Here is a 25,424-nt window from a genome sequence, read left to right as displayed (position 1 = left end):
AGTGAAATCATCTCCCAGTGCAGTCCACACCTTCAGGAGAGATAGGCAGAAAACTGGAATACCAAATAGCAGAAAGAGGGAAATTCTTACCGAGACTGGATTTAAAAGCTGTCATGCTGTCTCTGAAGGCGTCAGTGCCAAACATTCCCGAGGGAACACGACTGGACAATGCTGCGACTACCATGTCATCAGTGAAGGACATTGTTTGCAGGATCTCTTCCACATTGTCGTCAATGTCCTGAAGTACATCCTCCACACTGTGCGATCTGGTCACAGGAGAGCGCAGAAAGGCAGCCCTGTGTTTCCCAATGAAAACAGTGACCTCCTGTGGCAGAAGCTGGGAATCAGCGGGCACAACATAGATCACCACTGAACCTGCCAGGCTTTCGTAAACCTGGGATAGTGTGACAACCGCCACTGAAAATAGAAGAGAAAGGGAGTTAAACTAAATCAGCAACTTCTCCTTTAAAAACAAGGGGCTCAGTTGGCAAAAGGCTTTTTGAAACAGAGCCCTACAGACAAGGAAGGCATCAGTTTCAATAATAAAAACAAAGTGCTTGAAAAACTCAACAGGTCTGACAGCATCTGTGGAGAGAGAAACAGGGTGAATGTTTTGAGTCCAATATGACTCTTCTTCGGAACACTCCTTCTTGGTACAGCCTAGGAAGGTACAGCCATCAATGGTGGGGCAACGGGAAAGGGCATTGCACATGAGCTAGAATCAGAGCAATGGAGGGTATGAAAGTTTGTAGAGATTACAGTGATATAGAGGGATGAGACCAGGAAGGGATTTTAACAACAACTACTCCTATTTTTTAGCTCCAAGAAACTTCACAGGATGAAAGTTTTAAATTTGAGGCTGTGGGAACCGGGAGCCAATGTAGGTCAGCATGCACAAGGTTGATGAGTGAGAGGTGAGAGATAGGATACAGTCAACAGTTTTGAATTAGGTTTATGGAGGGTGGAGGATAAATCAGCCAGGGGAACACTGGAATAGTTCAGCCTGGAGGTGTAAAGGCATGGATGGAAGTTTCGTAAACAGATGGGCTGGAACAGGAGTGGAGACGGATAATGCGATGGAGGTGGAAGCAGACATTCATGTGACAAGATATTTTATTTTGATCTTCCACATTATTCAACAACAACTTACATTTATATAGCATATTTAATGTAAAAAAAAAACCAAAGGTACTTGAAAAGAGCAATAGCAATGAAACCATTTGCAACATTTAGATACCAAGCTGGCTGGGGATGGGAACCTGAGGAGCTCAGACTGGAGGGAACTGGTAATCAGAAGTAGAAAAGTAGTAAGGGAAATTAGAAGGCAGACGAAGCGAAGGCAAGCATCAAATGGGGTCAGAATGCAGAATAACGTTAAAAGACAATATTAAGGGTACTCTATCTGAATGCATGCCGCATTCGCATTAAGGTAGATGATTTGAAGGCACAAGTAGAGGTAAATGGGTATGATTTAATTGCCATTACCGAGATGTGGTTACATGGTGAGTGAGACTGGGAACTGAAGATTCGAGGATATTCAGCTTTTAGGAAAGATAGGCAAAAATGAAAAGGAGGTGGGGTAGCACTGTTAATAAGGGATAAGGTCAGTACGTTAGCGATAGAGGATATTAGATCGAAGGATCAAAATGTAGAATAAATTTAAGTGGAGCTAAGAAACAGCAAGGGGCAGCAAACATTGGTGGGAGTTGTTTAAAGACCACCAAACTGTAGTGGTAACATAGGGCACAGTTTAAATCAGGAAATTAGAGCTGCATGTAACATGGGTAATACAGTAATAATGGACAACTGCAATTTACATACAGGCTGGGTAAACCTAATTAGCATTAATGCTGTGGAGAATGAATTCCTGGAGTGTGTACGAAATGGATTTCTCAAGCATGTGTGAAATGGATTTCTGGAGCAGTACATTGGAAAAATAAACTAGGGGTTGGGCTAATTTAGATTATTTATGGTATTCATAGGCACGTAAATAGTAAAAGGGTGGTAAAAGGGTGGTAAAGGGAGGAGTAGGGCCAATTAGAGACCGAAAAGGGGATTTACACTTGGAGGCGGGGGCATGGCTGAGAAGGAAACTCTGTCACGAGGAGGGTTCAAAATTAATAAGGACGTGGTATTGGATAAACTGTTGGTACTTAAAAGTTGACAAGGCACCTGGACCGAATGAGATGCATCCAAGGATACTAAAGGAAGAGAGAGTGAAAACTGCAGGGGCACTGGCCATAATCTTTCAGTCTTCTCCAGACTCGGGGGAGGTGCCACAGGACTGGAGAATTTCAAACATTACGCCCTTGTTCAAAAAGGTTTGTAACGATAAGCCCAGCAATTACAGACCAATCAGTTTAACTTCAGTGGTGGGCAAGCTTCTAGAAGCAATTATTCAGGATGGAATTAATAGACGCATGGTAAAATGTGAGTTGATTAGGAAGAGCCAGCATGGATTTCTTAAGCGAAAATCATGTTTAACTAACTTGGAGTTTTTTGAAGAGGGTAACAGAGATCATTGATGAGGTTAATGCTGTTGATATGGTGTACATGAACTTCCAAAAGGCACTCGATACAGTACCGCACAACAGACTTGTAAGAAAAGTTATAGCTCAGAATAAAAGGGGTAGTAGCAACGTGGATACAAAATTGGATATTTCTCAGGCTGAAGGAAGGTTTGCAGTGGAGTTCCCGTTCCCCAGGGGTTGGTATTGGGACCCTTAACTTTTCCTGATATAGAGCAATGATCTAGAACTTGGTGTGCAGGGGACAATTTCAAAATTTGCAGATGATACAAAACTTGGAAGCATTGTAAACTGTGAGGAAAACAGTGTAGAGCTTCAAAAGGACATAGACAAGTTGGTGGAGTGGGCAGATAGATGGCAGATGAAGTTCAATGCAGGGAAGTGTAAGGTGATTCATTTTGATAGGAAGAACATGGAGAGACGATATAAATTAAAGGGTACAGCTCTAAAGGGTGTGCAGGAGCAGAGGGACCTGGGTGCATATGTGCATAAGTCATTGAAGGTGGCAGGACAGGTGGAGAGAGCAGTTAATAAAGCATACAGTATCCTAGGCTTTATTAATAGGGACATAGAGTACAAGAACAAGGGGTTATGCTGAACTTGTACAGGACACTAGTTAGGCCTCAGCTGAAGTATTGTGTACAGTTTTGGGCAGCACACTTTAGGAAGGATATGAACGCATTAGAGAGAGTGCAGAAGGGGTTTACAAAAATGGTTCCAGGGATGAGAAACTTCAGTTATGAAGATAGATTGGAGAGGTTAGGACTGTTCTCCTGGAGAGGAAAAGGCTAAGAGGAGGTTTGATAGAGTGTTCAAAATCATGAGGGAGCTGGACAGAGTAGATAGGGAGAAATTGTTCCCGTTCATAAAAGGATCAGGAATGAGAGAGTACAGATTTAAAGTAATTTGTAAAAGAAGCAAATCTGATGTGAGCAAAAACTTTTTCACACAGTAAGTGGTTCGTGTCTGGAATGCACTGCCTGGAAGTGTGCTGGAGGCAGGTTCAATCGATGCATTCAAAAGGGCATTAGATGACTATTTATGTAGAAACAATGTGCAGAGTTACGGGGAAAAGGCAGGAGAATGGCACTGAGTCATAATGCTCATTCAGAGAGCAGGTGCAGACACGATGGGCCGAATGGCCTCCTTCTGCATAGTAACAATTCTGTGAAGTATTACAAGGTCTACAACAAATATACATTCCCCTAAGACACAAAAAGCCAACAGGAAAGGTGAATCAACCATGGCTAACAAAAGAAGTTAAAAATTGCATTAAATCAAAGGAATTGGCTTATAAGTGAAGTGTTTTGTCACTTTTTAACAATTAAGAATGCACACACAGCTCTCTGCTTCTGAACTCCAACTTCCTGTATGAAAAACAGAAGGTTCCTTTATCCCTTACTCTCCACCAGAGGGCAATACATCCGGGACTTAGCACACCCTACTATCAGGTTTTCCATTACAATTCTTTTTACCTAAAATGTCCTTTCACAGAAAAAGCATATACATTAAACACAAACATCACATCTCCTCCCCCTTTAGCCAGGCAGTTTTCAGATTCGCTTTGGTCTAGAGGAGAGTGTTGGCAAAGGTATCTCAGTTTGTTTGCTTAGAAACGGAAGGTTCTGCTGTTCCACTTGTCTCTGTTCAGGTTCAACAGTTGCAGCTATAGGTGCCACAGGTTTGTCAGCTGAATCAAGTTGGGTTTCACCCACTGGAGCAGATGTTTCCCAGAAATTTTCCACTGTGCCTGGAGATCCCTGGAAATTTGGTTCCTCGGGTTTGGCTTCTCTAATTTGGTTAATGTGTCTCTTCCAGATTCCTCAGGAAGATTGAACATCATAGGTCAGTGGTCTTCAATACTTGATGCAACTTCCCAGGAGCCACTTTGGTGTCCCACAGTAATTTCGGACCCAAAAAGGCTGATTTAGATTAAACTCACGAGCTAATTTCTTGTGTCATATGACCTTTTCTGATCAAGTTGCCTTGAACCAATCTTTCCTTTCAAATCCGGCACAGCAAATCCAAGCATCAGCTCAGCAGGAGATAGGCCTGTTGTTGAATGTGGAATGTTATGATACATCATCAAAAAGTTCTTCAGCTTCAACTTCCAGTCTGCTTGCGTCCTCCCCTTCAATATGGCCGTTTTGAATGTCCGGATAAAGCGCTCCACTTCACTATTTGAGGATGGGTAGTAAGGTGAGATGAGAATCTGCTTGATCCCATTGCTTTTCAGGAATGTTCGAAATTCACATGATGTGAACTGTGTGCCATTGTCAGACACAATCTGCTCCAGCAATCCAAAAGTAGTGAACACATTCAGGAGAGCATCAATGGTCTTTGCTGAAGTAGTTGACTTCATGGGACTAACAGGAGGCCATTTTGTGCAGGCATCCACCGCAATCAGGAATGTATGGCAGAGCAGTGGTCCGGCAAAGTCCACATGAAGTCTCTGCCATGGGTGGTCAGGCCAAGCCTAAGGATAAAATGGGGCAGGTGCAGGAGAAGACTTCATTTCTTGGCATGGAAGGCAATCACAAATCTACCCATGTAGTAAGGTTTAAACTTATTAGTCCCTTCTTGAGGTACACACCAACCCTTCTGTGTGTACAGGTAAACTTTGCAGAGCACAGAATCCCTCTGCATTTCAAGTCAAATTTGAACCGCTTTAACAGGTAACATGTCTATCTGGTTCACATTGAAAGCAGTGACTTCACTTCAGGTTGTGGAGCTGTGGTGTAATGGAAGTCCGGAAAGTGCGTCCGCATTTCCATGATTCTCAGTACAACAAAATATAATTTCATACTGGTAAGCAGATAAGATCAGCGCCCACCTTTGTAGGCGTGCAGTGGCAATTGTCGGGGTTTGTGACTTTGGGCTAAGTAACCAGGTCAAAGGCTTGTGGTCTGTAATTAATGTGAATTTACGTCCATACAAATATTGGTGGAACTTCTTGACTCCATAGATTAGTCCAAGAGCTTAATTCTCAATTTGGCATAATTGTGTTCTGCCTTGGACAATGTTCATGAGGCAATATGCAATGGGCCTTTCACTGCCATCAGGAAATGTGTGGGAGATGACAGCTCCAACCAACACCATATCCAAATGCATCACAAGCCAGGCTGACAGGTAACTTTTCATTGAAATGTGCCAGGACTTTAGCAGAAGTGAGCTTTTGCTCGAGTTTCTTGAAACTTTCCTGACAGGCTTGTGACCAATCCCATTTTGCATTATTCTTCAGCAGTAGTGCTGCCTTGGTAGCCAAACTGGAAATGAACTTGCCGTAGTAATTCAAAAGTCCCAAAAACGAACGAAGCTCCTTAACATTTTTGGGCTGTGGTGCACTCATCATTGCCTCCACCTTTCTGGGTGAGGTTGAATGGCCAGTTTTGTTGATCACATGTCCCAGCTACTCCACTGAGGGCTTCAGGAACGAGCATTTGGATTTCTTACAGCGGATGCCGTATTTTTCCAGCCTACGCAGTACCTAAGTTCTCTAAATGAGTTGGGAGGTTTTTCCCAGTGATGAGCATGTCGTCTTGGAAGCAAATTACACCAGGAAGGCCCTGCAGTATTTTGTCCATGGCCTGCTGGTATAAAGCTGGTGATGACGCGATTCCAAATGGTAGTCGTTTGCATTGATATAGACCTGTGTGTGTGCTGATGGTTGTATACTTCCTGGAATCTTCACTCAGCTGCATTTGCAAATGTGCCTGTGATAGGTCAAGCTTTGTGATAATTCACCTCCATTCAGAACAGCAAACAGGTGCTCAATTTTCGGTAGCAGGTACTGATGCACTTCCAGGAAAGGATTAATGGTGATTTTATAGTCACCACATATTCTGATGGACCCGTCATCCTTCACGATTGGGACTATTGGAGCTGTCCACTTTGCATAATCAACTTTCTCAATTATCTGAAAGTTTTCAAGTTGTTCTAGTTCCTGCTCGATTTTCTGTCACATTGAGTAGGGGGCTGAACGTGGTTTGATGAACCTTGGAGAAGCTTCGGTCTTCACAGCAAGTTTGGCTTCAATGTCTTTAATAACTCCAAGACCTTCTTTGAAGAAATCAGTATGCTTGTCTAACAAGGACTGCAACATGGAGTTGCAATGCACTTTGTTTATTTTATTCCAGTCCAGCCGAACTTCTTTTACCCAGTTCCTGTCTATAAGCGATGGATGATCCCCTTTCACAATGATAAGTGGCAAACTTGCTATTTGATCTCAATATTTAGCTTGAACGGACATTTTTCCAAGTATATTCACAGGCTCACTAGTGTAGGTGCTAAGCTGGAGGGTTTTCTCCGATGGGCATTTCTTGAAAATTTTCTCCCATATCTTCTCTGAAGCAACAAAAACAGATGCTCAAGTGTCAACCTCGGTTTCAACCATTTTACCATTTAAGGCAATGCCAACTGTTAGTCCTTCATCTAGTTTCAGATCAGACTGAATGCAATACAATTGCTTTTCCCCATTGTCTCTGTTGGTTTCATTTTTTGTCTTGTCTGGACTTGCATTACTTTTGTATTTTGTTTCCAAGTAATGCGTCTTTTTAAACTGCCTGTTTATTTTCAAGCGTGGCTTGTCTGTGTGCTCCTCGTGATGCCCTTTTCTTGGTGGTACTACTTTACTGTGATAAGCTTTTGATCTGCATGCACGCTATATGTGTCCTTCTTTTCCACAGTAGCGACAATCAGTGGTTTTCCACTTTCAGGCTTCTGCATTATGCCCTAATCCATTAGAGCGGTAACATGTTTGAAAGCGAATATACCCTGACTTTACTATTTTAATTTCGGCATTGTTAGAATGCACTTTCAAATCTCCAGCTTGTTTCTCTGCCATTTCTATGCCTTGCGTAATCTCGAACGTTTTCTTCAGTGTCGACTCTTGCTCCGCTAACAATCTACGCTAAATTCTTTCATTTCTTAGTCCACAAGCCAAGCAATCACGCAATGCTTCTTCCAGGTAACCTTTAAAGTCATAATGTTCCACTAATTTTCTCAACTCAGCCAGGGACTGGGAAACTGACACACTCTCAGGCTGTTTTCTTCGGTGAAACTTGAATCTCTCCACAATAATTGCTGGTCTGGGATCAAAGTGCTTTTTCAAAACGTCCACAAGCTCTTTAAAGTTTTTATCTGCTGCCTTGTCAGGAGCAATGAGATTTCTCAGTAAATTTTTTAATGTTTGTGCTTTTTTTGTAGAAGGACATTTTAGTTAAAAAGAATTGTTAGAGTCTGTGAAATTTTTCACTCCGATGACTATAAGAAACACCAAGGCCTGCTTTTGCTCTTCAATCTTATTTGCAGTGAAAAACTGTTCCATTTGCTCGACATAAATTATAAAGTCCATCGTCGCTGGATCAAGAGCCTCTAAAGCCCCTAATAATGATGATCCTATCCTCATTTGAAGTGTTTTGTCACTTCTATAACAATTAAGAATACACACATAGCTACCTGCTTCTGAACTCCAACTTCCTATATGAAAAACAGAAGGTTCCTTTTATTCCTTATTCTCCACCAGAGGGCAATACATCCAGGACTTAGCACGCCCTACTGCCAGGTTTTATCTAACAATTCTTTTTAACTAAAATGTCCTTCTACAAAAAAAGCACAAACATTAAACACAAACATCACAATAAGGTTGCCAGAAAAAGTGGTAAGCCTGAGGATAGGGAGCAATTTAGAATTCAGCAAAGGAGGATCAAGAGCTTACAGTTGCCTAGCGACAGTGATCCGGTGACAGACACAGAAAAGACAGGAGTTGAGAGAGGGGGATGTTCAAAGTGTGTGGCAGAGAGACAAGGCAAGGATTCGAAGCTCTGAGAAGAAAAAGTGCAGGGACAGTAGTTAACTGAATAATCAGTTATGGGACTCAGTAAAGTGATCAATTTAGCAGAGGTACTACTGGAAGGCTGACTTTAGGGAACTAATTTGTTTGCTCTGTAGTTCAAGAAACAGTAAGTTTAAAGTCTGCTTTTTGGGTTCTTTATCCTTCATGGGATGTGGGTATCGCTGGTAAGGCCAGTATTTGTTGCCTGTCCCTAATTGCCCTTGAACTGAGTGGCTTCCCACACCATTTCAGAGGGCAGTTAAGAGTCAACCACATTGCTGTGTATCTAGAGTCGCATGTAGGCCAGGCTAGGTATGGACAGCAGACAGCCTTTCCTAAAGGATGTTAGTGAACCAGGTGGGTTTTTACAACAATTGACAATGGCTTCATGGTCACCATTACAGAGATTAGCTTTTCAATTCCAGGGGGTGCACGAGAGGGAGAGAGAGTCAAGAGGGAGAGAGTGCGAGAAAGAGAGAGTGTGAGTGTGTGTGTGTGTAGAGAAAGAGTGCGTGGCTGTGAGAGTCAGAGAGAGAGAGTATTTGTAAGAATGTGAAAGAGACACAGTGAGAGAGGGTGTGTGTGTGTGCTTGAGAGAGAGGGGACAGCGTCTGTGAAAGGGAAGAGTGTGTGTGTAAGTCTGGCTTACTCCCAGTCTCAGGGTTCTCATTCACCCTCACCTCCACACACCAACACACATTCTCCCCCTGGTTGAGGGTGAGTGAGTGAGCACTCTGGGATTGAGCCAGGCACACGAACAGACACAAACACACACTCTCTCGCACTCTGATGGTGATCTTTATTTATTACTCTTTTTTTTCTGCTCAGCAAGTTAATTCTTTTTATACGTCAGCTTCATTTTGAAATTCATTTTTGATGTTGTGCCAAACCATATCTTTCTGAAATTTGCTCATCAGTCCTGAGAGTGAGAAAAAAATTGAAATGGGGCCCCCAAGCGAAAAAGTTGGAAAAGCCTGATATAAATGATTTGGATGTGGGGACCAAATGTAAAAGTTCCAAATTTGCTGATGTCACAAAACTAAGTGGGAATGTAAGGTGTGAGGAGGATGCAAGGAGGTTTCAAGAGGATTGGACAAGCTAAGTGAATGGGCAAGAAAATGGCAGATGGAATATAATGTAAATAAGTGTGAAGTTATCCACATGTTTTTCCTAAGTCTGCAGGTACAGCAAGCAATTAGAAAGGCAAATGGTATGTTGGCCTTCAGCACAAGGGGATTTGAGTACAGGACTAAAGGTGTCTTGCTGCAATTGTATGGAATCTTGGTGAGACCTCACATGGAGTAGTGTGTACAGTTCGGTCTCCTTATCTAAGGAAGGATATACGTGCCATAGAAGGAATGCAACAGAGATTCATCAGACTGATCCCTTGGATGGCGGGATTGTCTTATGAGGAGAGATTGAGGAAACTAGGCCTGTATTATTTAGGGTTTCAAAGAATGAGAGGTGATCCCATTGAAGCTTACAAAATTCTTATAGGGCATGACAGGATAGATGTGGTTGGGTGTTTCGCACTGGCTGGTGAGCCTAGATCCAGAATAAGGGGTAGGCTATTTAAGACTGAGATGAGGAGGGTGGTAAAACGTTGGAATTCTCTACCCCAGAGAGCTGTGGAAGCTCAATCATTGAGCATGTTCAAAACAGAAATTGATGGAAATAAAAACAAAAAATGCTGGAAAAACTCAGGAGGTCTGGCAGCATCTGTGGAGAAAGAAACAGAGTTAACGTTTCAAGTCCGTATGGCTCTTCAGGAATTGATGGATTTCTGGCTACTAATGACATCAAGGGATATGGGGATAGCGCAGCAAAGTGGTATTTAGGTAGATGATCAGCCATGATATAATTGAATATGGCAGAGCAGGCTCAACAGGCCAAATGGCCTTCTCCTGCTCCTATGTGCCACAGGAGGAGAAATAGGGACAGATGGCCAAAAGCTTGATCAAGGAGGAAGGTTTAAAGGATCATCTCAAAAGAAGTCAGAGGAGATCAAAGGGAATTCCAGAGCTTAAGGTTATAGCAGTTGAAAGCAAAGCTGTCAATGGTGTAGAAATTAAAATCAGGGATACCACAAGAAGTAGAATTGGAGAAGCACAGAGATCTCAAAGGCTTGAAGGGCAGTAGGAGATTACAAAGACAGGGAATGGAGAGGCCTTGGAAGGAATTTTTTTAAAAATGAGAATTTCAAAATTGAGGCAGCCAGAGGGGGGGGCGACTGAAAGTCAACAAGCACAGGTGTGATAGATGAATGAGATGGAGCAAGTTGAGACATAGGCAGCAGAGGACTGGATGAGTGCCCAATTTATGTATATGTAGGACGGAAGATGAGAAACCGGGTAGGATAGCACTGGAATAGTCAAGTCTAGAGATGATAAAGGCAAGGATGGCATTCTTTGTAACTGTGACCATGATAAATGATCTGTTCTCATCCTTCCCAATCCATCTGCAGCTTTCACTATGCACTATCCAGCTCCGAGCCTCTCCTCTGTCATCCAGCTGGGTGAAATTACCCTCACCTGGTTCCATTCTTAACTTAAGTAGAAATTCTGAAGTTGAATCATATTCAACCAGGAATATTAACTCCCCTTCTCTCCACAGATGCTTTCAGACCTGCTAAGTATTTCCAACACTTCTTGTTTTATCCCATTCTTAGCTTTCTACTCATAGTCAGAGAATCTCTTGCAATGACTTCTCTTTCCACTCTTGCTCTGTTATCTCTGGACTTTCCCAAGGATCTATCCTGGGCCCCCTTCTTTTTTTTAAATACATGTGACATCATCCGAAAAGATATCAGGTTCCTAATGTATGCTGACAACACTCAGCTCTATCTCACCACCTCTTTGCTCCCCTCAAATATCCAATAATGGACGAACAGAAATTTCCACCAACCAAACATTAGGAAGACTGAAGCCATTGTGTCATAAGAGGAATGCATCAGGAAATAATTGCTGCATCCCCCACTATCAACAACCTGGGGATTACCATTAATCAGAAACTGAACTGGACTAGCCATATACTGTGGTTCAACAGCAGGTCATTGACTAGGAATCCTGCAACTAGTAACTCACCTCCTGACTCCCCAAGCCTCTCCACCACCTATAAAGCACAAGTCAGGAGTGTGATGGAATACTCCCCGCTTGCCTGGTTGAGTGCAGCTCCAGCAACACTCAGGAAGCTTGACACCATCCAGGACAAAGCAGCCCACATAAGTGGCGACCCTTCCACAAACTTTCACTCCCTCCACCACTGGCGCACAGTAGCAACAGTGTGCACCATCTACACGATGCACTGCAGGAACTCAGCAAGACTCCTTAGACAGCACCTTTCAAACCCATGACCGCTACCATCTAGAAGGGCAAGAGCAGCAGACACATAGGAACACCATCACCTGGAATTTCCCCTCCAAGCCACTCACCATCCTGACTTGGAAATATATCGCCGTTCCTTTACTGTCGTTGGGTCAAAATCCTGGAATTCCCTCCCTAACAGCACTGTGGGTGTACCTACAACACATGGACTGCAGTAGTTCAAGAAGGCAGCTCACCACCACCTTCTCAAGGGCAATTAGAGGATTACAATAAATGCTGGCCCAGCCAGCGAAGCCTGCATCCAATGAATGAATAAAAACAATAAAATAAATTATATAGGCAGGTGGAGATTTTCACTCCTGAGACTGGTGTCCTAAAGCAAGCTCTGGGAGGTTACAGCAGGACAACATATATCAATATGGATCCTGAAAGTGGGGCATTGCAATGCTTTTCAAGTTTTATGATGGGCCTCACATCTTGGTGGATAGTTATAGTCACAAGTTGTTAAAGTCTCTGCTTAATTAATGAAACCCACGCCGTTTGCTCATACGAACATACGAAATAGGAGGAGTAGACCAATTAGATCATGGTTGATCTGTTTGTGCTTCAAATTCCACATCCCCCATCTACCCCCCAATAACCTTCGGTTCCCTTGCCAAACAAGAGTCTATCTTCCTCTGCCTCAAAATTATTCAATGACCCTGCTTCCACTGCCTTCTGAGACAGAGAGTTCCAAAGTTGATCAACCCTCAGAGAGAAAACATTTCTCCTCATCTGTCCTATAAGGCCGACTCCTAACTTTAAAACAGCGCCCCCTGGTTCTGGACTCACCCACAAGAGGAAACATCTTTTCCACGTCCACCTTGTCGAGACCATTTGGGGTCTTATGTACTTCAATCAAGTCTCCCATCACTCTTCTAAATCCCAGTGGAAACAAGCCCAGCCTATCCTCATAAGGCAACCTGCTCATTCCAGGTGTCAATCTGGTAAATCTCCTTTGAACCGCCTCCAATGCGTTTATATCCTTCCTTAAATAAGGAGGCCAAAAATGCACAAAGTATTCAAGGTGTGGTCTCACCAATGCCCTGTTAAACTGAAGCATAACATCTGTTCAATTCCCCTTGTAATAAAGGATAGCATTCTATCAGCCTTCTTGATTACATGCCGTACCTGCATACTAATTTTTTGTGACTCATGCACTAGAACACCTAGATCCCTCTGCACCACGGAATTCTGTAGTCGTTCTCCGTTTAAGTACTCTGCTTTTTTATTCTTCCTGCCAAAGTGAACAAGTTCATATTTTCCCACATTATACTCCATCTGCCAGATTTTTGCCCACTCACTCAACCGATCTATATCCGTCTGCAAACTCCTTATGCCTTCTTCACAACATACTTTTCTAACCATCTTTGTGTCATCTGCAAATTTAGCTACCAAGCCTTAGCTCCCCTCATCTAAGTCATTGATGTAAATTGTAAAAAGTTGAGGCCCCAGCACAGACCCCTGCGGAACTCCAATCGTCACATGCTGCCAATCAAAAAATACCCATTTATGCACACTTTCTGTTTTCTGCCAGCCAGCCAATCTTATATCCAGGCTAATATGTTACCCCCTACACCATGAGCTTTTATTTTCTTCAAGAGCCTTTGATGTGGCACCTTATCCAATGCCTTCTGGAAATCCAAGTACAATACGTCTCAAGGCTCCCCTCCATCTACAGCATGTTACTTCTTCAAAGAACTCTAATAAATTGGTTAAATATGATGTCCCTTTCACAAAACCATGCTGACTCTTCCCGATTACTTTGTGTTTTTCTAAGTGCCCAACTATAACCTCTTTAATGATCAACGAACACCTTCCCCATGACAGATGTCAAGCTAACTGGCCTAGTTTCCTATTTTCTGCCTACCTCCCTTCTTGAATAGAGGGGCTATAATTTCTACGTTCCAACCTGATGGGATCTTTCCAGAATCGAGGAAATTTTGGAAACATTTTGGAAAAATAGCTGTCTCAGTGGGAAAGGGGTTGCTACTAGGGGCACCAGTCATACCCCCACACCAATCCCAAAGATTTCCCAGTTACCTGTTGGAGCTGGTCTTTCAGAGTTGTCACGCAAAATACTTAGTCTCCAATTTCTCCTTTCAGTATCTACATAAGCAAGGAGTGCCCTCCCGCCTTCGAGATATATGAAACAGAGATGGAAGTAAAATCAATATACAAAAGATATGCAGTAGTAATTCCATACCTTCCACATTTTCACCCATTATGGCATCTTGTTCTATACCAGTAGCAGCTCTATATGTCTTCTCATACCTGTACTTGAATCCCGTTTTACCTGTGAAAGAGACAGATCGCGGTTTAAACTTTACAAAGCAACACAATTTAAAACAAAGTTTGCACAAGAAGCAAATCTGACAAGACTGTGATTTAGCCATACAATACATGGAGCACAATACTCAAACATTTGGGAGAACAGTTAGAGGGATTTTGTATGTGCAAAATGTGTCAATAGTAGAAAGTATGTTAGGAAATAGAGATAGTTTAAGCAAGTTAAATTTGTATTTATGGGTGTTAGGAATGAATTTTAGCTTTAATGTTTGAGTTTGATTTGTATTTCTGTACCTGTGTGTTAAGAAAGATCAAATTGAATTTTAATTTCACTTTATAAGGTGCCTGCATTTCTAATGAGCCTTTTAAGACTCTAAGCTAAACAAACAAGCGTAGAGAAACTGGGCTGTTGCCTAGCAACAGGGGTCCAGAGAGGTAGGTCCCTCCTACAAACACACAGAAGAAATTAGAAACAGCAGTTTGATCTTGAAGCTGTTTGAGTTCAGTTGGTTTTGAAAGTAGCTGCCAGGAGAGACTGGAGCAAAGGGGACAGATAGCCAGTCCCAAGCTAAAGGAAAGGCCTCAAAATCCAGGGGCGTGGAACAGGAGAAAGTCCCAAGGAAACCTCCTAGTCAAAGGGAAGGACAGGAACCTGGAAAAGATCCTGTTAAGTGAGTTAAAAAGAAAAGCTCCAAGCTTCAGATTTAAAGAGACAACAGCTGCAGAAAGCAGATTTAGAGCAAGGGCAGCTTGCAAGAGGCCAGGAGATCCAAAGAGACAACTGAAGGTCTGTGACTCTTTGCTATGGACATATGAAGCAGTGGTGTACTGTTGACAGCTGAGTCAGCGAAAGAGAGTGCATAGAGGAAAGCTTGTGGTGACCAGGGGAGAGGAACATCACAAGTAGAATTTGAAACCCTGGAGGTGAACCTGGAAGGCATCTGAGAGAAAGTGTCGGATTGGGAGACGATTCCAAAGCGGGTCCTTCGAGAGTGGAGATTGGAAACAGTCACGTGAAAGACTGAGTTCAGTGAGACTGGTTGGCTCATGGTGTAACAAGCGTCTGCAGGGCGAGCTGAGGACAGATCGATAGCATCTGTCCGGGGTGGCATCTGTCACTTGGTTTCAGAGTGTGGTGTGTCTGACCCCAGGCTGCCTATTGGCTTACATGGACTATACTTATTGTGAACATTATAGTATGAGATAGCTTTTGTAACTTGTGTTATCCCTACAAATCTGTATATATCTGTAAAGGTACAGTTGTGAGTGAAGGAGTATTGTAATATAGTTCATCTTTCCATGTTTAATAAATGTTTTATGCTTTTGTTAAAAGTTCATTAGCTGTCTCCGGTGACTCTGTTCAGTAGCCCCTCTCCATGTATCTAAACAAACAAATTAAAAGTTAGGATCTATCAAGCTGGGTTCCACTCCGGGATCAGGCTTGTCCAGGGATAACCTCAGCTGGGATCATAACAAGTAGATTTTCTTTACATTTATATTGTTCATGTTTTCCCCTCCTGCTTTGTCTGAAGGCACCAGCTCTCTGTGGGAACAGTTTTTTGGCCGTTCTTGGCTCCGAGCTGACAAGTGAGCATCAGCAGGGATTAGACAACTGAACATGCTCCTGAAAAGTGGACATGCACTTTCCAACTGGGGGCCACTGAACGGTGATCAGGAGCAAAAACCCTGGCCAGGAGCTCCGAGACTGCTATGACTATTATGTGACTGTGATCAACATAACTCAGCACAAACCATAGAATCAAAACTGGTGCCTTCCTGGGTTGCACAGCACAATAATGTGAAGAGGAACACTGATTAGTGATGGTGAGGACATATTTTTCTTTATTTGTTCAAATATTAGCACTATTGCAACATAAAACCTGAGCGACCCAGCACTTCCTGAGGTGCTAGAACAATTTTAAGTTTACTGCTGTATTTGCTCACCATCCAGCTGATTCATCTTCTGGCTAAACTGAGTCTGTGGTAGAAGCTTTTTCTGTTGTTCTGCCGTCAGTGTGCCTCTCGCAAAGACCACCTCCACTGGCACATTTATGTCAAGCTGCAAAAGAGATCACAACATTCAGTGAATCACAGTCATGTGTACAAGTTCCAAGGATCTGTAACATTTAACTTGACAGCCTTGAGGAGAAAGGATGATCTCCCACTTCTGTAGTGTTTTTAACTGCTGCTGGACAGCCCAAAGCACGTTACAGCCTACGAAGCATTGAAGTGTAGACTCTGTTGTAATGTAGGGAAACGCAGCAATCAACATGAGCACAGTAAGGTCCCACAAATAGAAACCAGATCAATGTTGGCCATGACCCTGGGAAGAACTATTCTTCCCTGAATAGTACCATGGAATATTTTACATCCACCTGGACAAGTAGAAATGGGGCCTTGGTTTAGCATCTCATCTAAAAGGCAGCCCCCTCTGCAGTGTTCCATTAGTACTACACTGATGTGTCTGCCTGGATTATATCTGGATATCTCTGGAATGGAACTTGAATCCACAACTTTCTAATTCAGTAGGGAGTTTCCTATTACTGGACCAAGGTTGATGCCAAAGAGAATAAAATTCAACTCTCTGCCAGGTTACCTAAAGGCACAGTAGTGAGGAATGCTTACTGCCTCCACCATTTAGCTCAATTGATATATATATTGCATGGTTTGGTCCTGACCTATGTACTCAGAAAATCCCAGGTTTGACCCCTGGTCTGTGTTGAGCCAGCTTCCAGCTGGGGCTACAGTGCACTGAACAATAACACTCAAGATACTTACACCATCCACGACAAAGCAGCCCGCTTAATTGGCACCCCATCCACAAACATTCACTCCCTCCACCACTGACACACAGTGGCAGCAGTGTGTACCATCTACAAGATGCACTGTAAAAACTCACCAAGGTCCCAAGCCCACACACACTACCATCAAGAGGACAAGGGCAGCAAACACATGGGAGCACCACCACCTGGAAGTGCCTCTCCAAGCCGCTCACCATTCTGACTTGGAAGTATATCGCCATTCCTTCACTGTCGTTAAGTCCTGGAACTCCCTCCCAAACAGCACATGGACTACAGCTGTTCAAGAAGGCAGCTCATCACCACCTTTTCAAGGGCAATTAGGGATGGGCAATAAATGCTGGCCTAAACAATGACACCCAAATCCCATGAATGAATAAAAAAGCACAGTTCCCTAGAGCTGAAAAAAAATCAAGCAACAAAAGTAACCAAGCTAGTCGCACCTGGTGTGTGGACATTGAATAAGGGCAGGTTTGCTAAACTCTGCAGATAAAGTCTGCCAACAATAACCAAGGCGGCTCACACAGAGAGAACGGGCCCTTGGGAAAGAATCAGAGAGCAGTGAGATCCCATCACCAGCCAACACCAGGACACAAAGACAGATAAAAGAAAAATACATATCTTGTTCAGCCCTTCCAAGCTGGTTTTGCTATGACTGCACTCAATGGATCAAGGTCGCAAAGGTGAAGGAAATACTTCATCTACTGCACACACCCAGTTTTTTTTTTATTCATTCATGGGATGTGGGCTTCGCTGGCTGGGTCACCATTTATTGACCATCCCTAATTGCCCTTGACAAGGTGGTGGTGAGCTGCCTTCTTGAACTGCTGCAGTTCATGTGGTATAGGTACACTCTCAGTGCTGTTAGGAAGGGAGTTCCAGGATTTTGACCCAGTGACAGTGAAGGAACGGCAATATATTTCCAAGTCAGGATGGTGAGTGGCTTGGAGGGGAAGTTCCAGGTGGTGGTGTTCCCATCTATCTGCTGCCCTTGTCCTTCTAGATGGTAGTGGTCGTGAGATTGGAAGGGGTTGTCTAAGGAGCCTTGGTGAATTCCTGCAGTGCATCTTGTAGCTGGTACACACACTGCTGCTGCTGTGCATCGGTGGTGAAGGGAGTGAATGTTTGTGGATGTGGTGCCAATCAAGTGGGCTGCTTTGGCCAAGATAGTGTCAAGCTTCTTGAGTGTTTTTGGAGCTGCACTCATCCAGGCAAGTGGGGAGTATTCCATTACACGTCTGACTTGTGCCTTGTAGATGGTGGACAGGCTTTGGGGAGTCAGGAAGTGAGTTACTCGTCGCACGATTCCTAGCCTCTGACCTGCTCTTGTAGCCACAGTATTTATGTGGCTGGTCCAGTTCAGTTTCTGGTCAATGGTAAACCCTAGGATCTTGATAGTGGGGGATTCAGTGATGGTAATGCCATTGAACATCAAGGGGCGATGATTGGATTCTCCCTTGTTGGAGATGGTCATTGCTTGGCACTTGTGTGCTGTGAATGTTACTTGCCACTTCTCAGCTCAATCCTGGATATTGTCCAGGTCTTGCTGTGTTTGGACATGGACTGCTTCAGTATTTGAGGAGTCACAAATGGTGAACATTGTGCAATCATCAGCGATCATCCCCACTTCTGACCTCATGATGGAAGGTTGGTCATTGATGAAGCAGCTGAAGATGATTGGGCCAAGGACACTACCCTGAGGAACTCCTGCAGTGAAATCCTGGAACTGAGATGACTGACCTCCAACAACCATAACCATCTTCCTTTGTGCTAGGTATGAATCCAGCCAGAGGAGAGTTTTCCCCCTGATTCCCAATGACTCCAGTTTTGCTAGGGCTCCTAGATGCCACACTCGGTCAAATGCAGCCTTGATGTCAAGGGCAGTCACTCTCACCTCGGGAGTTCAGCCCTTTTGTTCAGTTCCATAAACTAAACCTGCTCTCAACGGTGAGAAACCGATTTCATTCACACGCCTCAGGCAACTGCAGATGTAATTGCTTCAAAATGTTTTTTTGTAAATAATTCTGGTCACAGTGCCAAGGCACCCCCTAGTCCAGATCAAACTCTCTCCATTCATCCTAATGGCTGCCTTCTATTCATAATCCAGACGCCAATCTGGTAAACCTATCCTGAGATAATCAGAATTGCATCCGACATTGCTTACCTTCAGTGCCTGTCACAAAAGACCTCGCTATTGATTCCCGTGCAGGCCCGGGGGCTGGGGGCAAGGGTGGGCGGGGGCTGAGGTGCTTGGCCAAGAGGCGGGGAGCCGAGAAGCAGGGGGCCGAAGGTCAGGGGGGCAAGGAGCGGGTCCCAGGGCAGACCGGAGAGGGCTTGAGGCAGCCTACTGGCATCTGGGTAAGTGAGTGACTGGAGACTGTGTGAGAGAGGGGGAGAGTGTGTGTGTGTGAGAGCATGCACGCATGCACTCGTTGGGGGGGGGGGCAGCAGCAAGGAGAGACTGCGGTGGGGGGAGGGAGTATGTGTGCGGGGCAGGAGGGAGTGTGTGAGAGGGCAGGAAGGAGAGAGTTTGGGGGGGAAGAGAGCGTGGGGGTGGGAAGGAGTGAGTGTGTGTGCAAGGCAGGGTGTGTTCCTAAGTCTGACTCACTCCCAGTTTCAGGGTTCTCATTCACTCTCACTTGCGCACACACTATCATGCAGTGGGTGAGGGTTAGTGAGTGAGCAGCCTGAGACAGGGAATGAGCCAGACACAGACACACACTCACCCTTTTACACTCTAATACTCATCTATTTATTGCTCATTGTTTCTTTGCTCAGCAAGTAATTTTTTTTCAAATGTCAGCATTTTTAAAAATTCATGTTTAATGTCGTACCAAACTTTGTTTCCGAAATTTGCTCATCAGCCTCTTCAGTGAGAAAAATTATGATATGTGCCCGATCAAGCCTGATCTAAAAGCGCAGACAGGGCCTCATCTAAGACAGCCGCTCTGACACTGCAGTACTTCCTCAGTACGATCCTGAAGTGTCAACTGACATTTTTGAGTTCAGGTTTCCCGTAGGACTTGAACCCACAATCTTTTGACCCAGAGATGAAAGTGACATCCACTTGAGTCATAGCTGACATTCTGTATGAGCCTTGGAGAAGAAACTGCACATTCAAAACAAATCCTACAAAGCCCATCATACTGTCATGGAAATAAACTCTTACCAAGAGAACGTCAAGCTCACTGATTTGGCTATAAGGCAGCGAGGCACGATATGTCTCTGTTGTCTTCCACCAGAGAGGCAGCCCAAGCAATATCACCACCACAGTGATGCAGCTGGCCGAGTACTTTCCTCGGCACCTTTCTGAGGAAACAAAAAAATTTGTGGGCCATTAAACTCAGTACTTGAGTCAGAAAACATCAACTACAAAGTAGCAAAATTTTTGAGGCAGTCTTACCAAGACAAAAAAAGCATATTTTCCGTTAACTATTTAATATTCCCATCAACTACCTTTCAATGCTAGAGTTGAGCTAGTTAATAAGGATGAAAAACTCCCTCAGATTTTGCTCATCTCTATGGAGACACATCTGGCCTGGTCTCCACACCTATCCTTGATAATGGAACATAAAATCTGTTTTTTCCCATGCTCCGTGCTGCCATTTAAAAATTAATCTATAATCTACAGTCGGTGCAGCTAAGGTTCACTACATTAATGTGCTACAATGAAAGGATGGATGGATCAGGCCTACATTCTCTGGATTTTAAAAGAAAGGTGATCGTATTCAAACTTGTAAGATTCAGACAGGGCTTGACAGGACAGATGTTGAAAGATTGTTTCCCCTGGCTGGAAAGTCTAGAACAAGAAGGCACAGATTCCAAATAAGGGGTTGATAATTAAGACTGAGATGAGGAGGAATTTCTTCATTCAGAGAACTGTGGATACTCAGACAATGAGTATGTTCAAGACAGGTTAATAGAATTTTTTTGCTCCAGGGCAAAAAAGAAATATGGAGACTGGGCAGGAAAGTGGAGTTCAGGTCAAAGATCAGCTATAATCTTACTGAATGGCAGAATAGGCTCAAGAAACGGTATGACTGCTACTGTCCTTATTTCTTATGGAGCAATTCTGAACAGCAAAATGAAACTTCACAGTGTGGTCTGTAATACTTATGCTATTGTTGAGGAGTCACTGAGTAAAGGACAAATGCTATCCCATTGGATGAAAATGGGATTAAACCCCAAAGCCACAGAGTAGATTTAGTAATACCCTCGGATGAGAGGCTATAACCTCTCTCCATCAGAGAAGGTGGCTCACTGGGAGAAAAAAAAATCAAGCAACAAAAGAAAATAAAAGCAAAATACTGTGAATGCTGGAAACCTGAAACAAAAACAGAAAATGCTGGAAAAACTCAGCAAGACTAACAGCATCTGTGGAGAGAAAGAGAGTTTTCTGTGGAACAGAACACAGAGATGAAGCTGTTCCACAGGAAACTCTGTTCTTTTCTTTCCACAGATGCTGATAGACCTGCTGAGGTTTTTTTTTCCCAAAAAGAGAAAATAAATTGGCTTGACTTGTTCTTGCTCTGCTATCTTTTCGCCGGGACTAATATATCATTTTGGGGCCCATGCTGTATGGAGTTGCTCAGGCTAACAGGGAGCTCGATTGACATCAGGAAAAGTGCTGTCAGTAACAGAGGGCGAGCCGGGTTTGGGAGGGCAACTGGGTGGGGAAAAGGAAGCGGTGATTGAGGGTGTTGGACAGAGGTGAAACACCTGAAAGCAATGGTTTGAAGCGTTATTGAGACTACAGCATGGGTGTCGATTTACTGAAGGGTGCGGGATGTTGGGGCCGCTGCCTGGACCGGGAGGGGAATGTCCTCGCCGCCCCTCGGTTTGGGTATTGCTGCGCTTCATCCTGAGGGAAATGGTTCATGTCACGGAACCATTATCACAATCGGAATGAGGCCTGGCTCGGCCTTCAGCAATGAACAGTGTGGATCACAGGTAAAACACTGTCCAGCTCAGCTCCCGTTCTCCACTCTCACACCTTCAGCCGCCGCTGCTGCTGCTGCCGCCGCCATGTTCCCTCGATTCCTTGACAACGGAACTATTGCTGGAGTGACAGTCTCATCCACCAATCAGCTTGTCCGCCGCTGAGCCGCTCTCCACCAATCCGATAAGGGAAAGGGCGGAGCTAGTGGGAGCTCCCGAAATCAAGCTCGCGCGCGAGCAGAGACGGTTGATCGGCCGCATCCGGGGCCCTGCGTTCAAATTTCCCGCGCTCCCAGAGTCGCTCGTTCTGCGCACACAGTCTATTATCACGCCACGGCCCGCACCCACAGCCCCACCGTTTGGCGGGACAAATGGCGTGGTTCACGCGGGAAGGTAAAAGGGAGAGGAAGTCTGCCGGTTTGGGTGCAAGCAAACCTCTTCAGCGATTTAAAATTCCATGTGCCCCCGGAGTGGCCTTGAGATGTTCGTCGGGTAAATGTGGTACATTATCGCTAAGCTTAAATGGCCGCCTCTGTCATCGCTTACGGGGATGAAGAGTCAGATGCAGCACCCGAGGGAGGGTGGTTGAAAGGGTTTGGGAAAGTTACATTGTTGAGTGAGCTAGGCAATGAGGTTTAGTGCAATCATCAGTGAACATCCCCACTCCTGACCTCATGATGGAGGGAAGACCATTGATGACAGCTTTTTAAAAATTCATTCACAGGATATGGGCTTCGCTGGCAGGGCCAACATTTATTGCCCATCCCTAGTTGCCCTTGAGAAGGTGGTGGTGAGCTGCCTTCTTGAACCGCTGCAGTACATACGGTGCAGGTACACCCACAGTGCTGTTAGGGAGGGAGTTCCAGGATTTTGACCCAGCGACAGTGAAGGAACAGTGATATATTTCCAAGTCAGAATCGTGAGTGACTTGGAGGAGAACTTGCAGGTGGAAGTTCCCATCTATCTGCTGCCCTTGTCCTTCTAGATGGTAGTGGTCGTAGGTTTGGAAGGTGCTGGCTAAGGGGTCTTGGTAAGTTCCTGCAGTGCATCCTGTAGATTTTATATACTGCTGCTACTGTGCGTCTGTGGTGGAGGGAGTGAATGTTTGTGGATGGGGTGCCAATCAAGCGGGCTGCTTTGTCCTGGACAGTGTCAAGTTTCTTGAGTGTTGTTAGAGCTGCACTCATCCAGGCAAATGGGGAGTATTCCATCACACTCCTGACTTGTGCCTTGTAGATGGTGGACAGGCTTTGGGGAGTCAGGTGGCGAGTTACTCATCGTAGGATTCCTAGCCTCTGTCCTGCTCGTGTAGCCACAGTATTTATATGGCTAGTCCAGTTAGTTTCTAGTTAACGACAATGGTTGGGCCAAGTACACCACCTGTCACGAGGAACTCCCATAGCAAAGTTTTAGGACTGAGATGATTGGCTTCCACTAACCACATGCATCTTCATTTCTGTTAAATATGACTCCAACCAGTTCTAAGTTCTTCCCCGATTCCCATTATTACTCTCAAACTCTGAAATTCTTCAATGTGATCATTCTTTTCCAGAGGGTCCCTTACTATGAGGTTACTAGTTAACCATGTCTCATTACACAAGCCAAAATTTAAAATAGTCTTTTCCCAAGGTAGTTTCTTAAAACAATAGTCATACAACTGTTTTGGATGTATTCCATGACTTCATCCTACAAACTACCATTGCCACTTTGCTTTGTCCAAGCTATTAAGAGTAAAGTTCCCCACAATTATTGCATTATCTTTGTTACGTGCTCATTTTACCCTCCTATCCCCAGAATCGGTAAAAGCAAGTGAGATATTTGTCAGGGAAATGTGTTCAATAGAAAAGGATCCACGGTGAGAAATGTAACAGGTCGATATGAAGGTTTGCACGTGGCTTTAAAGCTCAATTCGGGGTCAAAGGGGCTGTCATTTTTTCAGACAACTTTGTTCAGTGCAGTGAGGAAGGGGATAGAGAAATGGAAATAACGGAAAGGTCATTTATGGTAGACATTGGAGGTAGTGACCTGTTTACTTGATGGTGAACTCAAGTTTTGCCTCATTTATTACTTGACATCAGACAGTAAAGAATGCAAGCTTTTGGAACGGATGGTGAGCTTGGAGTTAGCAGCATGTAAGATGATCTCTCACCTAGCAATAATAGCAGCCAGGGCAACTTGCAGACAGGGAAGGATGAAAATGCAACAATGGGAAGAAAAAGTTGGAGAAGCATTGACCAACATTCAGGTAGATTGGAGGAGGACCAAGGACATTGTCGGGAGAGTGGCAAGGGTCAGTGTGTCATATGAAGGTCAAGGAAGGACAGTGGTACCATGGTCAGAGAATTCATTTGGGGCTTTGTCTAGGGCTGTTTCAGTACTGTGAGCAGGACATTGACTGGAGAGAGGGATTTGAAAAAAGACTCAAGACAGAGAGTCAGGAAATAGTGTGCAAGAGAGGCAAAATGATTGGAGATGGGAGGGTAGTTAGAGGGATGATGACATCAGATTTAAAAGGAATGTTACTTAAGAAATATTCCACCCAAGTTAAGAAATATTGTATAAATCTATAACATTTTTAAATGAATAAGAGACAGTAAGACTAGAGTTTGTTCCATATCTTTATTGTAACTATTTACCAGCAGATGTGGAGTGAGTACAATATAACTATATATATCACAAAATACTTTTGAACACAACACTCAATGCTCCCATGTAATTGCAAGTATTCTGAATACACACAAAAATATGCAAACAGTGGATTCTCTTCTGGGGCAGGGAGAGAACACAATGAGCATTGTTTGGAACAAATTCTGACTTGTGTGTTAGTTATAATTACTGTTATATGTGGTGTAGTCACCTCCTATGTTGTCATGCTCACTTTGGACGCCACAGCAACACATTCACATTGTGAAGAGGCAAAGTGCAGGTTAGCTGTGATCTACAAGTGATTATTCAGAGATTAGTTGTTCACCACAAGCTCAGGTGATCCAGGGGCAAGGCAGCTAATACTAAAACAATATTTTTAATCTTTCAGGGAAGAAATTAAACACATTTGTTATATTTGAGATTTCAGTACATCCATTAGAGGGTAAAGTCAAACTACATGAACCCCAGGAGAAGTATACCAGGCATGTTGTATTGCTATCAGCACTCCTAAGGTTAAATCTCAGCTACACAGCAAAATAATGCAGGCAGTGAGGGCACAATATACAAGGTAGCAGAGGCTGTGGGTCAGCTAATCACGAGAAGCCGAATGAGAGTTTGAAACTTTTTTCATTTTTTTTTATTATGTATTTTCCCGTGGCTTCATTTCAGTAGGCATGGTTTTCTACGTAGAGAGATTGGCTAGCTGCACCATCATTCTCACCGCTTGTCTCATACTGTCCGAGTGAAGCCAAACTGTTAACCTAAAAAAAAGGAAAAAAAAGTGCGATTAAAGCATAAAGTATGCTTAAAATACTTTTTATAAAGCTAAAAAATGTAACCATAAACATCAAAGAGAAAACTGTATTGGTTAAAAGTAGGAGCCCTGATAACATCACTGCCCTCTTGGATCCTAAAACAACACTCTTGTCCCAACACACAAAGTCAAAGTCACCATTACCCTTATACTCACTGACATTCATTGGTTCTTGGTATGGCGGGCAACACCTCTAATTTAAAATACTTATCCTTG

The 25,424-nt window shown here is 43.8% G+C and overlaps 2 protein-coding genes across 3 annotated transcripts in view; both read right to left on the bottom strand.

Annotated features, from left to right (window-relative positions):
• The window catches only part of pigs (phosphatidylinositol glycan anchor biosynthesis, class S), a 56,587-nt gene extending 36,214 nt beyond the window's left edge, over positions 1-20,373 (bottom strand). The window contains exons 1-4 of one of the 2 annotated variants that reach the window (XM_078548337.1): positions 19,980-20,373; positions 15,957-16,071; positions 13,930-14,019; positions 91-417 (exon numbers count right to left, since the gene is read on the bottom strand). In XM_078548337.1, coding sequence (XP_078404463.1) covers positions 91-417; positions 13,930-14,019; positions 15,957-15,972 — 433 coding nt within the window. In that variant the 5' untranslated portion in view covers positions 15,973-16,071; positions 19,980-20,373. The remainder of the gene's footprint in view (positions 1-90; positions 418-13,929; positions 14,020-15,956; positions 16,072-19,979) is intronic. The other variant, XM_078548338.1, reaches the window with a different exon arrangement.
• A 3,980-nt stretch (positions 20,374-24,353) lies between these two features.
• The window catches only part of aldocb (aldolase C, fructose-bisphosphate, b), a 34,925-nt gene continuing 33,854 nt past the window's right edge, over positions 24,354-25,424 (bottom strand). The window contains exon 9 of the mRNA XM_078548308.1: positions 24,354-25,155. Within this exon, the coding sequence (XP_078404434.1) occupies positions 25,060-25,155 (96 nt within the window). The 3' untranslated portion in view covers positions 24,354-25,059. The remainder of the gene's footprint in view (positions 25,156-25,424) is intronic.

The sequence above is a fragment of the Cetorhinus maximus genome, chromosome 9 (genome assembly GCF_964194155.1).
Source record: "Cetorhinus maximus chromosome 9, sCetMax3.hap1.1, whole genome shotgun sequence".
In the NCBI taxonomy this organism is placed as follows: domain Eukaryota; kingdom Metazoa; phylum Chordata; class Chondrichthyes; order Lamniformes; family Cetorhinidae; genus Cetorhinus; species Cetorhinus maximus.
This window is presented reverse-complemented; position numbering and strand designations above follow the sequence as displayed.